This window comes from Xyrauchen texanus, chromosome 24 (assembly GCF_025860055.1).
Source record: "Xyrauchen texanus isolate HMW12.3.18 chromosome 24, RBS_HiC_50CHRs, whole genome shotgun sequence".
NCBI lineage: Eukaryota > Metazoa > Chordata > Actinopteri > Cypriniformes > Catostomidae > Xyrauchen > Xyrauchen texanus.
The window spans coordinates 36,387,216-36,406,423 of record NC_068299.1 but is presented as its reverse complement, the minus strand read 5'-3'; the positions used below and the strand labels follow the sequence as shown (position 1 = coordinate 36,406,423).

Genomic DNA, 19,208 nt, shown 5'->3' with positions numbered 1-19,208 from the left:
AGCGTTGATGGGCTGGCAAGTGGTAGTCATCCTCCTTTTTGGTCTCATTTAGAAATGCTGCAACATCAGTGAACTCAACATCTGCCTCTTTGCCATATTCTTCATTATCTTTAGTCACTTTTTCTTCAGCTGCAAACACACTAAATGCTTTTACAAAATTTGAACCGTTGTCTGTCGTGGTTAACACAACTTTGTTTTGAATGCTGAATTCCATGTGGACACCTTCAAGCATCTCTGCCAGATTGTCATAAGTGTGCCTTCCCTTGATCCTTTGGCAAGCTAAAGCCCCTGAAGAGATGGTAAGTGTGTCTGAATCTATCCAGTGGACAGTGACTCCCAGATAGTTCTTGTGATTTGTAGACCATGCATCTGTGGTTGTGGCTAAAAATTGCTGCTCAGACAAAACTTTACACATATCTGCCTTCATGGAAATGTATTGATCCTCTAGCATTCTGACTAATGTCTTTCTAGACATCACATGCCTTGAAGGCAGTACCTGCTTGAATAATTCTTTAAATTCTGCCCTTTCAACAATACTGAGGGGATGAAGCCCCTGAATAACAAAATTCAGAACCAGCTTGTTGAATTTTTCCTGGGAAACTGGTGCCACCTCCCTCATGAAATACTGAATTGGTATTGATGAGCTTGAGGAACTCTGTTCTTGAATGGAGGGTGTCGTTATCTTTTTACTGAATTGTTGCTGCATTCTCAGTAACTCATTCAGTTTAGTTGGATGCAGTCTCTGATAGGCGTAGTATAAAGGAGAAAAAATAGAAAGAAAAACACATTTTAAATGCCATACTTTTAAATTATTATTATACAAGACAGAAATATATAAGCCTACTAATAATACAACTGCGTACATAACATATACAACAACATGCATGCAACAACATAAAAGGAATGTTTCCTTTTTATATTAATTTTCATTTTACACTAAGGTAGCTAAATGATAACACTTGTCTTAATTTCTCCACTTGAAAGGATTAAACACTTGAGATTTTATTTTGGCGGAAAACTGTGTGACGAGACCTTTACGTTTCTATTACATTAAAAATGCTTTTATATTACAAATCGAGTGAAATGCTGTAATTATCTGCCTGCCCACACAAATGTTGGAAGTTATGTGAACGTTAAACAGCGTAACTGGTATTTGAAAAAGCACGTTAAACTCACTCACATGCAGTGATGGAGCTCGCAGAATTTACTGTGAAAGAAGAACGTGAATCACAAGCTGCTTGTGAGCACAGTTCGGTTTGCTCTGAAACCAGTCACAACAAATCTATACAGCAATTTAATTAGATCAAAGCCTTTGTCGTGCGATAAACAAACTAAGATTAAATTTTTTGTTCAACTGACAAGATGGCGCAAACGTTAGTGGTCTTTTAGGTTCATTACCAAACTGGCGTACAGATCATTGTGGGTCATTGTAATTAAATCAGAAATAGAAATTTGATGTAACATAGAGAGCAATAAAGCAGGATAATTAATACATTTAAAATGGCCATTACTCACCTGTATGTGCGTCCTTAAATTTGTGCTTGAGGTCTTCGACGTAGACAGCGTTTTAAACTTTGGTTTGCAAAGATTGCATACAAAAGTGTAACCTTTACCTGTCGTTTCTTTGAGAGACATGAACTTGGACAAATAAGGCCATGGGTAATTAACGTTAGTTGTTTCTCCATCCTCCAAATCTGCCGCCACGTCTTGCTCCATCATGAATCATATGGGTGTGTGTGTGTCAAACCACTTCTGTACATCAGTGAATCGTTAGCCGCAAGATGCATGATTAAACAACAGGTGGCGGTAATGGCAAAAAATTAGTTTGTAATCTAAAAAGAAGAAGAATATCCTTGCATCGCGCTGATTCGCGCAGGCTCGACAGAACGCAATGTAGCTTTTGCTCGCGCGACACCGCTACTTGCTGCACAAAGTAGTTAGCTACTGGAAAAGCTACACTGTTTAAAAAGCAACTGAGCTACTGCCAAGCTACTGAAAAATGTAGTTAAGTTAGTAGCGTCACTACTTGTAGTTAACTACTCCCCAACACTGCATGAGATGTAGAAAAACAGATGGGATCTTGGAGCTTTTTCACATTTATACCGTGCGTGCCATTGAAGAGATGGTAAATCCCTCACTGCCTCGTTTCCATTCCCATTAAATATGGCGCTACTGTGAATAAGGTCTATTGATTCACATCTTGCTGGAAAACAAGTGACTTAAGAGAATGGTCACAATATAGGATACATGCTTTCATATTGAATTCATTTAGAGTTTTAATGTTATATTATTTTATTAAAAAAATTAAAACATATGAATGCACAGTAAAATATAAAAAACATGTCTAGAGACATCCAAGTAGCCTCAGTGGTTTTGTATTTACCTGCTAATTAAATATGTAATGTGTTTTTTTATTTTTTATTATTAATGCGAAAGTGGTCTTACATTTTTTATATTATTTGACCTTTAAATGTCTTAAAATGTCTTAAATTGAATTCCTTTGAAATTGCAGATACCCTGTCATTGCTGATAGGGTTGATGGTGAAAATGTAATTATAGATATCTATAATTCATATCCTGCATATGATTAAATGTTGAAAGGGCTTACGATATTTGTAGTCATTTTTATATATTTTTAGTTCATTCATGAGTTTGAGTCATACAAAATAGTTTCGATCCTTTTATTTTTTTTTCCAGTGATGTTTTGTAATTGTATTTCAGTTAACGATTTTTTTTTCATTTGACTTCGTATGACAGAGTACAGCCTGGAGCCGTGCGAGGACCCAGGAGTGCCCGCTTACAGCAGGAGGGTGGGCTTCCAGTTCGGGGTGCGCGACTCCCTGGTATTTTCCTGTTTCGCAGGCTACCGTCTGGAGGGCGAGAGTAAGATCACCTGCTTGGGTGGAGGGCGGAGGGTGTGGAGTGCCCCCCTGCCCAGGTGTGTAGGTAGGTGGATGCATTATTTAAATTATTATTCTCAAACATGGAGTACATTGTTTATTGCGACAGAGGCTCATGAACAGGTTTTTTGTCTTGTTTTCCACAAAAAATTTGTAAACTTCAAATAAAGCAAGATACATTTACATCCATTTTATCAGAAGTACATGAGACTTGTCTTCAGAGACTATTTCTATAAGTTCATGATTCTTACCCCATTGGCAAATCCCATTTTTTTTCTCTTGATTTTATGCTTAAAACAAGAAACAAATGTTTGCCAATGATATTAAAAAAAATTACTTAATTCAAGATATATTCTGTTAAAATAATTCATGTTATCTTAAATAATTTTGGTTCTCAAATCTGGATGTTTTGATCATTTTACTTGAAAACCAGTGAACAGTTTGGTTGTTATAAATCATATAAATAAATTCATAATTAAATACATAAATATAGTTAAGGTATTAAAATATGTTACCAAAAGAAGTAGGGGTTCTGTTAAATGGGAGTGGGGCAAAACAGTTATTTTATTAAGTAAAATAATTGTTAATAGAATAGTTAAGGAAACAAAATCAGAGCAAAAATTGCAACATTACAATTCCTATCCCTAATAAACACTTAAATTGATTTAGAAAATGTTGAAATCCTCATGCATGGTAAAATGTGTGTGGCAGCATTGGAACAGTGAATTGGACCATTTTCTTTCTTGTCTTTTAAGAATATAAACCTTTTTATTAATATTCTAAAATTATGAAATATACAGGCAATTTCAGCAGTTTGGTCCTCAGTTTAGAGTGCATTAAATCTGTGATTTCCAAAAGTCTGTTGATGTTTACATAAATATCAGGCTAATTTGGTCATTAAATGTCCAATAAAATGGAGGCAGAAACCAGTGTGAAATTTCAGCTAGTACATATTATTAGAAATCTGGTCTCTTCCTTTGGCCCTGAAATTAGCCCACTGCAAAAGCCTCAAATGCATTATTTAAATGCTTGGACTGTTCCACCATCTTATTAATGTTTTATTTATAATAAAACTTGACACAGTGAATTTCAACATTGTAGGCTTTCAGATTATAGAAATATTGGATAATATACCCTTCCATTATAGAGCTGAAAATTACCAGAATGCTAATTCTTTTCCTGTTGAGGTTTTTAAGTAGTTAAGGTCATGTATATGTGTGGACAGCATTGAAAAAGCTGACAAAATAATTGGTTGTAATTGCACAGTCCTCCTGTCGGAGCAGGTTTTAATGGTGGTTAATTGCTGCGATGTAATAAGAGTGTGTGAGTGTCTTTAATTGGTCTGGTGAACACAACAAACATTAGCCTCAAGAGTTTAGGATTATATTAGCTACATATTATTGATAAAGGATTGATGGGGAAATTATCATTCAAAGAAATTATATGTAGTTTTTTTAGACCTCTACCAGGGTTTTCCAACTAAAAGGATCAATAGAAATCTATATAAAGGTATTAGGGCTGCAACGGTACATGTATCCACGGCGAACTGAATGGATACAGGGCCTTTTGTACAGCACACGCAGTCACACGAAAGATTACATGTATTAGCGAGAGTGAAACCAATATTAAAACAACATACACCGATCAGTCATAACATTAAAACCATCATCCTGATAATGTGTAGGTCCCCCGCATGCCGCCAAAACAGCAATTAACCATAAACAATTAATGAACATGCACCTGTGGAACGGTTGTTAAGACACTAACACCTTACAGACGGTAGGCAATTAAGATCGCAGTTATAAAAACTTAGGACACTAAAAATACCTTTCTACTGACTCTGAAAAACACCAAAAGAAAGATGCCCATGGTCATCATCTGCGTGAACGTGCCTTAGGCATGCTGCATGGAGGCATGAGGACTGAAGATGTGGCTAGGGCAATAAATTGCTATGTCTGTACTGTGAGACGCCTAAGACAGTGCTACAGGGAGAGTGGAAGGACAGCTGATCATCCTCACAGTGGCAGACCACATGTACAGGATCGGTACATCCAAATACAACACCTGCGGGGCAGGTACAGGACGGCAACCACAACTGCCCGAGTTATACCACGAACGCTCAATCCCTCCATTAGTGCTCAGACTGTCCACAATAGACTGGACTTTGTGCTTTTAGGCCTTTTGTAAGGCAACGTCGCCTATGGGCACAAACCCACCTTCGCTGGACCAGACAGGACTGGCAAAAAATTACTCTTCACTGACGAGTCGTGGTTTTGTTTCACCAGGGGTGATGGTCGGGCACGCGTTTATCATCGAAGGAATGAGCGTTACACCAAGGCCTGTACTCTGGAGCAGGATTGATTCGGAGGTGGAGGGTCCTTCATGGTCTGGGGTGGTGTGCACAGGATCATCGGACTGAGCTTGTTGCATTGCAGGCAAACTCAACCCTGTGCGTTACAGGGAAGACATCCTCCTCCCTCATGTGGTACCCTTCCTGCAAGCTCATCCTGACATGACCCTCCAGCATGACCCAGCCATGCTGCTCATTCTGTGCATGATTTTCTGCAAGACAGGAATGTCAGTATTCTGCCATGGCCAGTGAAGAGCCCGAATCTCAATCCCATTGAGTACGTCTGGGACCTGTTGGATCAGAGGTTGAGGGCTAGGACCATTCCCCCCAGAAATGTCCAGGAACTTGCAAGTGCCTTGGTGGAAGAGTGGGGTAACATCTCACAGCAAGAGCTGGCAAATCTGTTGTAGTCCATGAGGAGGAGATGCACTGCAGTAATTAATGCAGCTGGTGGCCACGCTAGTCACAGGTCTATGAAACTTGTTCAGTTTATGTCTTAGTTGTTGAATCTTTTTATGTTCATACAAATATTTACACATGTTAAGTTAGCTGAAAATTAAAGTAGTTAAAAGTGAGAGGACGTTTCTTTATTTGCTGAGTTTATTTCACCACTGGATGCCACGATTGACCAATCCAAATCAAGTATTCCAGAGAATTGCGTAATATGGTAAGATATTGCAAGGCTTCCATATATTTCAGATTTAAATAAGTGAAGACCCACTGCCATCTCTAAAATCTGTTGTTTGGGACCATTATGGTTTCGCAGTAAACTACAGTAATACTGGGCAACGAGTAGTGTACAGGTTGCAGGCTGTGTGTCGCCTCTGTTTCACCGAAGTCAGGGATTTAGGAAGCACATCTAACATGATGTCTCTTGAGCTTACGGGAGCAAATCATAAAAAGCCTGTGCAAGTTAGTCTTACCGCGGCATTCAAGCAGCCTCTCGCTGCAACAGGACAGTTATTCCATCAACATGAACATGTATGTGACGATGAGGAATGTGGGGCCGGGCTGGGCCGTGACTATGCACGCCCGGCCCCCAATTTGGCTAAACAGCCGAGGAGAGGGATAAGCGCAGTGAATGGGGCAGTTCGGGAGAGAGAGAGAGCCACATGCAGCTGCCATGTGTGTCTCTCTCCCGTAGTTTTCTCATCAGCCACTGTGTTTTCAAAATAAATAATTTAAAGAAATATTCTTTGTTTTCCCGGCTGTACACAAAACCGGGGTACTTACCGGCGAACAGTGAATTTTGTTTACTGTTGCAGCCATAATAGGTATAAAACTTGAATAATAATTATTATTATTCACTATTAATTTACTCAGCACACCATGTTGAAGACAATATGTTGGGGTTCAGCAGTTTGTGTGGGTGACAACATATCTTAATGTACAACGTCAAGAGTGAAAAATATGAGAGCACTAGTGATGATGATGCCTCTTTTTTTATTTTTATAACTTAATAGAATTTCTTTCATTAAAAAGTGTATTATTGTCATATCAGTTTGAATGAATTTGAATGAAAAACAATCAAACAGACAAAACAACACAATGAAATTCAGAATATCTTAGCATGCAGTACTGTATGTTCCCCATATGCCATTGGTTGAGTCAATGTTTCTTGGTCTGGCTGGTGGTCAGGATGCTTAAACAAACTTCTATAAGTACAATTTCATAAATAACTTCTAACATAGCATTTGCTTACTAAGCCAGTACTGAAGAAAGTATTTGAACTAGGGCTGTCAATCAATTCAAATTTTTACTTTCATGAAATATCGAATAATTAATCAAATTAATAAATAAATATTTGCTGAGAAAGCCTCTCAAATATCAATAATTGTATATATATAATGTTCAAATAATTATAAGTATACAGTATATAGTTATATTTAAATAATAGTAAATATAATATATATTAAATGGTAAATGGTCTGCACTTATATAGCGCCTTTTTAACCTTAACGGTATTCAAAGCACTTTATACTGTGACTCATTCACCCATTCACACTCATACACCAATGGTGGCAGAGCTGCCATGTAAGGTGCTAGCCTGCAATTGGGAGCAACTTGGGGTTCAGTGTCTTGCCCAAGGACACTTCAGCATGTGGAGTCGTGTGGGCCAGGAATCAAACCACCAACCCTGTGATTAGTGGCCGACCCGCTCTACCACCTAAGCCACAGCCGCCCCAAATATTATTATAAATATTATAATTCAGATAATCAAAATGCATTACCTGAATCATACATTATTGTAAAGCATTAATTACACTTCAGGAGCGCTTTGGTTGAGTTAACATGTAACATGTAACAGTTCGGTTGATTCATAAACACAGCATCTTTAGGTTGCTTTGTCAGTTTCAACGTAGTTTGAAACTGAGAAAAACACTTGATATCCCTGCATTCGGAATTGCGTTGTCTCTAGTGTCAAGTTTGGTTTGTTTTCTGCACAGTTGCATGTTGCCTATACAGCTGGAGTTTTGCTTACTGCCCCCTGCTGAAAACTGCTGAATCCTAATTCAATCACGAATTGCTCTGATGGTAGGATTATTCCATATAACATGATTAATTGCATTATTTTTTTTTACTTAATAAATCACACTAAATTAACAAGTTCAATTGAGAGCCCTATTTTGAACATAAAAAAAATAAAAAATAAATAAACACTTCAACCTTAACAACAATAGGCCTAGACAGCTTCACTCACAATTACTAGAAGTTTGTGTATCAGGAGGCCATTCATTGCTAGAGAGTTCTACTTTAAGATGCTGAGCCCAAGGTCTTGAAGCAACATCTGCTTCTACACTTACAGAGTTGTATGCGCAGAATATTAAATACAAGGACATCTGATACCAACACAGCCATGAGCCTTTGTGACCAACACCTAACAAATGCATAAAAACCTCCATGAATTAGTATTCTTCTGAAGTGGTTGTTGCAGTGATTCATCAAAATGACAAAGGCTCATATTCCAACCTGATTGGCCCTATCAGCAGGAAATAGAGCAGCAGCTGTCAGGCCACTACAGGCTTTGAGGGACACCAACTTATTTGTGACCTACTACTTTTTTTCAAGCCACAGAAGCCACAGGGCTTTTTTGTCTCAGAATGACAAAACCCTTCTGAGAAATGATATGCTGAGTTTGGGAAAACATGACTGGAAAGCCCAACATCTTTAGGATGAATATGAACACTGATGTACTTGGCCATGTACTGTATTCTTGCTTTTGACGTAAAGTAAACATATGGACTAGAGCTATAAAATGGCATAGCTAAGATAATTTGTTCTTTGGTCTGGGAATTTAATGAGAAATAGTTGAGTTTATTTTAAGAGCTCTCAATTGTGATTGCAGAGTTTAGTATCTTGGCAATCTGAGCACAGTTTGAGACATTGTTGAGTTGACTGAAGAGTTTTAAACACTAGGGGAGACACATATGAGGTTTCTGGGGAAAGTTTCTCAAGAGAAAAAAAAATGGTGAAGCAGAAGTCTTCATATGCTCTTTATTCAATCTCAATGCTGTCTGTATGGATAGATGAAATATTAAAGAGATCTCATTTATGATTTACTTTACATTCTCACTGTTTTCTCGCTCTTCTACGATTGTTTCCCAATTCCTTCCTCCTGGGTTTGTCTAGCTGAGTGTGGAGCCAACTCTGTGGGCATTCAGGGTGTACTACTGTCACCCTATTACCCGGTTAATTATGACAACAACCACGAATGCATCTACCACATTGAGACAGATAGAGGCAAGGGAATCCAGATCACAGCCACCACATTCCAGCTTCATGAAGGAGATTTTCTCAAGGTATGACCTGTTTATTTATATTCAGGTTTTATATTAAAGGCTCATGTATTTTCAGAGCCTGTTGTTCTCTGTTGTCCATAAGTATGTGTAGAATCCAAGCATGCGAGCAACAGAGCAAAAAGTATTTACACTTAACGCAGATGTTTACATGGATTTATATAGTAGACACAGAAATGTTGCAGCACTGCTATTAAAATGTATTCTTATAAACTGATGCCATAAAAATGACCATCACCATGACACAAGCCCACGTTATCATAATCACCAAAACTAACTGCAACAAGATTTCTTAAGTTGGAGCTTCAATTCTAATCTTGAAATATCCACTTTCGTGATGAAAGAAAGTGTTTGTTTTGAGCGCTTACTGCTCAAAGTTCCGCTGTTATAAAAGTCCTTCAATAAATTTATAAAAAATCTTTCAATAAATGACGCATGTATTAGCTCTTATTGAATTAAAACCAGTAACTTAGTGATAGGCGTCAGCCATTGTAAGAAAGTAAAAGTATATATATATTTTTTTTCATCAGAAATGTACTTTACATTAAAAAGTACCCACCATTAAACATACTCATTAAAATATTTCTTACTTTATTTCTTTTTTCAAAAACAGTTACTCAAGTAAATGTAATGGAGTAAATGTAGCATGTTATAACCCACCTGTGCAGTTTATTGGCAGTAATTTCCAAGCTGTAATTTAGCTAAATTACATTAATAAAATATTATTTAATTGTGTGTAGGTGTGTTCCAAACTGCACGCTTCTGCAGTATTCTACATTATTAGGTGTTGTAAGTAGTGTGAGTACTAGTGAAACTTCAGTGAAGACAGCACCTTACAAATATACGTTTTACCATCTCCCCACGTTGTGTGAATATGTTTGTTGTTTGGGAAAATGAGTTGAACTGAGGTTGGCTAACAGGCTAAAACTAGCGGCAACACTTAGCATGCATTTGAATCGTCACTTCCGTCAGCTGTTAAACAACAAAAACTTCAGACGATACCGCACTTTGAAAATTCATACACTACATGGCTGAATGCGTCATTTGGGACACAGCTTGTGCATTTAGGATACATAAAATGTCAGCTAGTCAGTTAGCCTTAGCAAAACACATGAGTCCGACATTTTATAAAAAACAAATTATAATTGTATTTCCATTATGGTCATTTCCTCCACAAAATTCTTTTAAACACAAATGACCAAACTGACATAAAATGACAAATCTCCTGTGATACTTGTGCATTCACGTTTTGTAAATTATTTGAATACAAATTTAGTGAAGAGTTCTAAAAATGTTTTAGGGACATTTCCACTAAACTAAAAGTGTAATGTGGGTGTTTCTTCAACTTCAGGCAATGTAGTCTTTTTTAAATTATGGCATTGCCTATTTTTGGATAATTTGATGCATTATCTTATGTTTCTTTGTCGTTCTCCCATGTAAATTAATGTAAAGCAGACCTTCCCACTGATGGCGGTGTAAATCCATGTATTGCATTATAAATAGTATAGCATAAACACTACCAGCTGACACATTTCTACAATCACACTGTATATAGCCTATACAGCCTAGTCCCAGTTTAGCCTTTAGCTTTTATTTAAAGTAGATTTCATGGGTTTTGCTTTGATTTAGCCAATGAAGAAGTTTGATGAAGTTTGGGGATTGCATCACCCTCTGCAACAATCTTAACATGTAACAGTTTGTAATCCTTGAGAGACCAGCAAATGGGACTTGGAGATGCCATTAACTATTCATAGATTCATTTACGTTACAGTGCTCAAGGCTCATGTACCATCACAGAAGAAAGATGGTCCCTTAAGACCCATAAGACCACTAATTAAGGAGTCGCAAATCAAGGATACATTTTAGGTGCTTTTGCAATTTCAAAGCACATCAATTTGGTCACAGTTACAATAATTCTGCTACTGTTTAATGAATCATCAAAATATTATTTTCATCAACATTTCAGAATGTTTGAATTTAATTTGTTGGCAAATTAGCTACATCGACTTGTGCTAGCAAAGTTAGTAAGATTTACAAGGAAATGTCTAATGTTTTCCCCTCATTAATGGTCTCATTGATTGGTTGTGGCCATTTTAGATGATTGTTGTGGCTGTTTTATCAGTTTGTGTCATAGCAGGAAATCAACCGAAGCAATGTGTCTGTCTTTATACTAGCCCTCCATTCTGCACATGCAATCTGCAATCAAATGATATTTTCTATTAAGGTTTGAAACCGTGTCCCCTACAACAGAAAAGTGTAAAACTGCTTCTTGACATTGATTTATGACCTGTAATATTTTCTCCAACGCTGTATTGTTTCCCACCCTCTCTTTGCAGAGGCTATTCTCTGAAAATGTATGTAATTTCGGAAAGCAATTACAACCCCAATTCCAAAAAAGATGGGACAGTATGAAAAATGCTAATAAAAACAGTTATATTCACCCTTTCCTATATTGAATGGACTACAACTACACATTATATGATGTTTTACCTAGTGAATTTCAAAGTTTTTTTAAATGTTCTGTCATTTCAAATCAGATGATTGCAACACACTCCAAAAAAGTAGAAACGGGGGGTAATTTAAGACTAATAACAATTTGACCAGTTAAAATAACAAGGCGTTGTGAAGCAGGAGATGTTAAACAGGTGAGGCAATCGTGTCATAGTATAGAAGGAGCCTCCAAAAACAGCCTAGTCCTTCAAGAGCAAGGATCATACGATCAATTTGTCAACAGATGCTTCAGCAAATAATCCAGGACTTTGAGAACGATGTTCCCCAAAGACAAGTTGGAAGGATTTTGGGAATTTTACCCTCTACAGTGCACAATATAGTTAAAAGATTCAATGAATCTGGTCAAATCTCTGTGTGTAACGGGCAAGACGAAAACCCCTTCTGAATGCTCCTGATCTCTGATCCCTCAGACGTCACTGTATTAAAAAACATCTCTCATCTGTAATGGATATCATGAACATGGGCTTGGAATAACTTTAGTAAAACTTTGTTAGTTAAAATCATTCGCCGCTGCATTAACAGATGCAAGTTATGACTTTACTAGGCAAAGCAGAAGCCATACATCAACACTGCGCTGCCGACTACTCTGGACTCGGTCTCATCTTAGATGGAAAGCAGAACAGTGGAACTGTGTTTTTTGGCCGAAGAGTCCACATTTCAAATAGTTTTTAAAAAACACAGCCATCATGTTCTCTGGGTAAAAGAGGAAAAGGACCATCCAAACTGTTATCAGTGTCAGGTCCAAAAGCCAGTGTCTGATGGGCCAGAGGTGTGTCAGTGCCCATGGCATGGGTAACTCGCACATCTGTGAGGGCATCATTAATGCAGACAGATATGAAAAATTTTGTGCAGCATATACTGCCATCCAGCCTCCGTTGGGACGTCCCAACATTATCCAGCAGGACATCTTCAAACCACATACTGTCCGGATTACAAGTGCATGGCTGTGTAAGCAGAGAATGTGGTGCTAGATTGGCCTACCTGCAGTCCTGACCTGTCTCCAATTGAGAATGTGTGGTGAATTATGAAGCGCACAATACGGCAATGAAGACCCCGTACAATTGTGCAGTTGAAGACCAGCATAATGGATTAATGGGGGAAAATTCCACTTTTTAAACTTTAAAAACTTCAGTGCCTAAATGCTTAATAAGTGTTTTTAAAATAAATGGTGATGTTTCACAGTGGTAAACATTCGACTGTCCCAACTTTTTTGGAGTGTGTTGCAATTTGAAATTACAGTATATAAAAAGAAAAAACAAAAACAATGAAATTCTCATGCAATTGGAGTAGTACATAATTCACTGCAGACACCAAGTGCAACATTTTGAGAAAATACTCATTGTTTTTTGTTATTGTTGTTGTTTATGACATAGGGTGGCTAATCAAGATGAGCATTTCTGAGATTTACTACTTTTAAAACAAGAATTATGGAAAACCATTGTGTCTTTTCATCTTTTCGCAGGTTTATGATGGTCAAGATAGTTCATCAAGACTATTGGGCAATTTTACAAAAACCGATATGTCTGACATCATCCTCAACAGTACGTCAAACCATCTCAGGATGGAGTTCAACAGCAATGGTACCGGTACCAACAAAGGATTCAAGTTGTTATACAGTAGTAAGTTAATTTCAATAGAAATGTTGCTATTTTCATAACTAATTGCAGGTACAACTGTAGTTTTGTCCTGTGACTCAAGAATAGTCATTACACAATCTACAGAAATTACTCAAGGATATGTCAAACATATGATGTCTGTGTGTATCATCAGACAGCTTAATGGAGAAAAAATAATGACATTTATGTTAATGCATTCTGCCAGTAAATGCTTAAGAAATCAAATACAATAAAAAAAAGAAGGAGAAACAAAGGCAATAAAGGCACAGCATGTGGAAAGACATTACAGCTTTAATTGCCGGTCAGAGACAGTCTGATAATATCCTCGTTATCCGCTCCTCATTATTTGCTATTTAAGATTTCCAGACTCTTCCCAGCTGAAGAGAATGCAAATCGGTACTGTATATAGGCCCTTTTAATAGCTCAAAAACACACTTTCCATTGAAGCAGTAGGTTGATATATTGTGACTTTTCTTCATCTTATAAATGCTTGCAAGCATTTGTCAAACACCCCCCATTAAATTGTAAAATTAATTCTATTTGGGATCTCAGAGATGGATCATGGTAAATTACAATCTCTGAGGTAGCTCATTATTTAGATTTGTATTATTTTTTATTTTTCTACAATGTACTCTATTTTTTCTGTATTTACTATACTTATACAGGAACAATGTTACTATATTTTACTATATATTACATTTAAAACAACATTGCATCGAGTGTTATTGTGTGCCACGTAATTGTGTCTTAATATCTTGTGTTGCATTATCGTCTGTCACATAATCGCATGTTGCTTTGTCACACGTAGTTCCTGTCGCTAGTCACTTGGAACTATAATGGCTGGTTAGGACAAAAGCTACTTCATGTGTCGCGTTATCACGTGTTGCATTATTATGTGTTGCATTATTGTATGTTGGAATATTACGCATTGCTTTATCGTGTGTCGCAGAATGTCCTGTCGCTCATATCTTGTCACGATCATGGCTGATTAGGACAAAACCTAAAATCGGGCCGGATCATGATTTTACACACCCGTTCCCTTATCAGGCTAATCAAGCCTTCGAGAGGGATAAAGGCCGACTGCGGACGGTGGTGCGACAGAGAGAGAACTTATACGGGCAGCTGTCTGTCCTATGTGTGTGTGTTTGTGTCTTTTGATTTAAATTCTTTATTTAATATCATTTTTATTGTCAAGGCGGTTCAAGATTCCTCCTTTCCATTGAACTGCTTTACAGATACGTTTAATCATGCTGCATTATCTTTTGCCAGAAGTTTGCAGCTCTTCACCGGTAGTGGTGATCTGCAGCAAATCTTTGGCGACAATGAAGTTTGTGTTTGTACCTCTTTTCTGACCATTTGCCAAAAAAACGTAGACTTAAAAAAAAAAAATTATTTCAGTCCCTATTTTGTACCCTATTTGCCAAATGGGCAGCATGTTTGAAAGTGTGCTCATTGTGTTGAGCATATGCTGTGCTGGTATTCATTTGAGATGGACTCCTCGGGGCTGCACAGGTAATTGTGGTGAGCAGGTGCAACGTTTACTGCACCTTTATGTGATTATTAAGCAGGAGTCAGATCCAGCCTTCCAGGGGGTTGATTTCAAGTGGCTAGATGTCTTTTTTACCATTCATATTACCCTGATCTTGCCCCTCTACAGGTTTTGACCTTGTCAAATGTGAGGAGCCCGGAACACCTAATTATGGCTACAAAATCCAAGACGACGGTCATTTCGCAGACACGTTTGTCTTGTACAGCTGCAATCCTGGATACACGCTGCACGGTAGCAGCACGTTGACGTGTCTCAGTGGAGATCGCAGAGTTTGGGACAAACCACTGCCATCCTGCATTGGTGAGTTCATACCTTTGACAATTAAAAAAACTGCTTGAAGTTATAAAATTCTACACAGTTGTAGAACAAAATAAAATAGATTTGATTTTCCTGAAGGAAACAGCAGTGCTTGCAAGGCAGCAAAAGTATAGTGTTAGAGTTTTAGGCTTTTTTTTTGCTAGCGTGAATTTAAATCCAGTTTGTATCTGCTTTGATTGCAAGAAACTTTGTGAATATGAACTATATGGCCTTCTCAAATCAGTCTAGGTTTTATTTACATTTACATTTTTACATTTATGCATTTGGCAGACGCTTTTATCCAAAGCGACTTACAGTACAATTATTACAGTGACAATCCCCCTGGAACAACCTGAAGTGCCTTGCTCAAGGGTGCAATGGTGGTGACTGTGGGGTTCAAACCAACAACCTTCTAATTAACAGCCCTGCACTTTAGCCACTACGCCACCTCTTTCATATCTAATGTTTGTCTTTTAGTGTACAAGTGAATAGCTCTTTTTCCTGATGTTTCCTATAGGGCTGGGTGATATGGCAAAAAAAATAAAAAATCTCGATTTTTATCAAACTTATGGACAATTAGGGGCTTGGGTAGCTCAGCGAGTAAAGATGCTGACTACCACCCCTGAAGTTTGAATCCAGGGCGTGCTGAGTGACTCCAGCCAGGTTTCCTTTGCAACCAAATTGGCCCGGTTGCTAGGGAGGGTAGATTCACATGGGGTAACCTCCTTGTGGTCGCTATAATGTGGTTCGCTCTCGGTGGGGCGCGTGGTGAGTTGAGCGTTGATGCTGCGTGAAGCCTTCACACACACTATGTCTCCGAGGTACCGAGCTCAACAAACCACGTTATAAGATGCGTAGATTGACATCTCTGACGTGGAGGCAACTGAGATTCGTCCTCCGCCACCTGGATTGAGTCGAGTCACTATGCCACCTAGAGGACTTGGAGTGCATTGGGACTTGGACATTCCAAAATGGGGAGAAAAAGTGGAAAATAAAAAAATAAGTAAAAACTTATTGAAATTTTGAAATTTTTTTCAACTTTTAAATGTACTCCAACATGATTCAAATTGTATGTTCTTTATTAGAATGCAAGGCGACCTGGTTAGAGATTCCAAGTTATTTTCATAATAGGAAACAAAAGTGTGCAAGAAAAATGTATGAATGCATCAAAGGGGGAAGTTGTCATCAGAGTGTAAATGTAAAATAAATTAAAATCTAATAAACCCAGATGTAAAGAAATAAATAGAATAAGAACACTGCAAAGTAATTCTTAGCCAGTCTAGATATTAATTTCATCTAAACCAAGTCTATCTAGAAAGTTATGTAGAGATCAATATCTACAAATGATCAAGTTTTCAAGCACAACAGTCTCTAGAGTTTACTCAGAACATCCAGTGAGCAGCAGTTCTGCTGATGGAAGAGAGGTCAACAGTGAATGGCCAGACTGGTTCAAACTGACAGAAAGACTACGGTAACTCAACTAACCCCTCTGCACAATTGTGGTGAGCAGAATAGCATCTCAGAAGGCACAACACATCGAATATTGAGGAGAATGGGCCACAATAGCAGAAGACCACGCTGGGGACTTTATTAGGACCATAATGTTCCTAATAAAATGCTCAGTGAGCATATATTCAAATATGAGTGTCCTGAAATATGTTTTAATTAGTGCTGTTGAAGTTAATGCATTAATAGCATGTTAATGCAAAAATAGTTTAATGCCACTAATTTGTTTAATGCCATTAACACGTAATATGACCCTTTTAATAGACCATAGTTCATGAGAAGCGAGTCAATTCATGCAAATGCCGCTAATGTCACATGCATTGACCATTGGGAAATTAGATGGTTGGAGACATTATGCTGATACCTGCGCCAAGCATTTTATAAACGTAGCACAGCAGTAGAACATGCCTGCAAAGCACAGATAGAGGAACTTTGGAACAGCGGCAAAACAGCTGCCATTTGAACACTTGCCTTGCAGTTCGAGGCACGTTGCGAAAGTTGCGAGGCGCGGTGTGAACGCAAAGTGAAAGTGTAAGCGAGAGGCGGTCGTCTGTGTTCAGCGACTGCTACCGTGTCATTGAATAACATATAACGTGCCTGTAAAGGCAGCCAGACTGTGTAATATGCGTATAGGGAGTGGTGGTACTGATTACCGGCTAACGGACACCCTGTTGCTGTCTCCAAGGTTCTGTCACAATGTCTCAGTTTGATAGTGCATTAGCCAATGCAGAAGTTGATGACATTGCTGGAACCCTGCAGGTAATCTACACTGTCAAACCCATTTAATCCCACCGGTTACAATTGTGACTGGGGTCTAAAAGGTGTTTTTGATGTATTTTGCACAGAGTTGTCATTTGTAAATGATAGTGCAGACTTTTTTTGCATGAGTGGTGCAACTACTCACATGACCAGAGCCATTTAATTCCACTGTGCTCCTGGAAAGATCATGTCTGTCAAAACTCCATAATAAATCCTGTCATAATACACTTACAACTACCATATTTTGCACATAATTTGAGTTGTGTTGTGTTCATTTTCTGTTGTTCAACTCTGTTGGTGGGGTAGGTTTTTTTGTAAGGTGATACATTTTACATTTGCATTACATACAGTAACTAACTATAGTTACAAGTGCCATCAAATTGAGCTGTAGCTTGACTGATAGAGCATTGCACTTTAAATAAAAAGGACAAGTGTACGAGTACTGTAGAGCATGCAAGTCGACACGAGTCGAATGTGTTGAAAGCAATTGTGTTTTTTATCCCACGTTTGATTTTTGACTCTTTCATTTAGGTTTTATTTTTAGTTTATGTTGAGGATAGTGATTTATGTTTTGTAGATATAAATCTCAATAGAGCATCAACCTTGAAAACATATGTTAGGGAGATCATGTACTTCCTTTTAGCGCCACACATTTGTAGTGAGAGTTACCCTGGCACGTAATGAAATTGAACTGGGCCTCGAAGAGGACAAAACTTGTCGCTGTAGTTATCTCCCCGGTAGTTGCGTATTCCGAACTTGGCATGCATTAGTCTCTAGTAGTTAAACTCGGTACTTGGTTGGTCTCTCAGATGGACACTAAGAACGTTGTGTGATTTGATATCCTCTCTCTCTGTGAAGCGGAGACTCAGCACGTTGGATGATTTGTATTCTGTTACATCTCCTAACTCTCAGGCCAGAGATTTAGAATGTTCATTGTTCTGTTATTGCTCCCGAACTCATACAGCCGGGAACCCGGAATGTTGATTATTATTCTGTTAATGTCTCTCTCTCTCTCTCTCTCTCTCTCTCTCTCTTAGAGTGAGACCAGAACAAATGTGTGGCTTTTGTAAGGATGCTTTATAGCTTCCTGATGAGGAGGATATTTCAGTTTGGCACTTCTTGTTTCATGGTTACAATTGGCTGCTGACATCGGAGGGGGCCCACACAGTGTGTCTCACCCTCCCTTCTCTGTGTGGGACATTTGCATATTTTATAGTATGCATTGTTCCTTTTTCAATCCTCTCATTTTTCTGGAGATATAGAGACAAAGCATGATACTGAAATATGACATATTATGCATGTGTTCATGCTGTATATACCTTAATAGTTGCGATTGTGTGAACCATTATGTTAATCAAACAACTGCAATTTACATAAACAGTTCAGTGAACAAACAATCACTATCCCTGTCCCAAAGAAACCAAAAATCACAGGACTTAATGACTACAGACCAGTTGCTCTGACGTCTGTGGTCATGAAGTCATTTGAGAGATTGGTGATGTCCCACCTGAAGAACATCACTTGACCCTTTATAGATCCCCTTAATTTGCTTATCGAGCAAACAGGTCTGTGGATGATGCAGTCCACATGGGATTGCATCATATCCTGCAATATCTGGACAGACCAGGGACATAGGCAAGGATCCTTTCTTTGGACTTCAGTTCAGCTTTCAACACCATGATCCCAGCTATATCCAGACTAAACTACACCAGTTCTCTGTTCCCACATATATCTGTCAGTGGATTACTAGCTTTCTGACAGACAGGCAGCAGCTTGTGAGACAGGGGAAATGCTCTCCCCACTACTCTTCTCACGCTACACCAGTGACTGCATCGCCAAGGACCCCTCTGTCAAGCTCCTGAGGTTTGCAGATGACACCACTGTCATCGGCCTCATCCGAGATGAGGATGAGTCTGCATACAG

General features: G+C 38.3%; 1 protein-coding gene across 1 annotated transcript in view; it reads left to right on the top strand.

The window, feature by feature from the left end:
- Positions 1–19,208, top strand: part of LOC127617762 (CUB and sushi domain-containing protein 1-like) — a 496,749-nt gene that overhangs the window by 272,572 nt on the left and 204,969 nt on the right. Inside the window, exons 21-24 of the mRNA XM_052089839.1 lie at positions 2,758–2,946; positions 8,881–9,050; positions 13,021–13,177; positions 14,832–15,023. Coding sequence (XP_051945799.1) covers positions 2,758–2,946; positions 8,881–9,050; positions 13,021–13,177; positions 14,832–15,023 — 708 coding nt within the window. The remainder of the gene's footprint in view (positions 1–2,757; positions 2,947–8,880; positions 9,051–13,020; positions 13,178–14,831; positions 15,024–19,208) is intronic.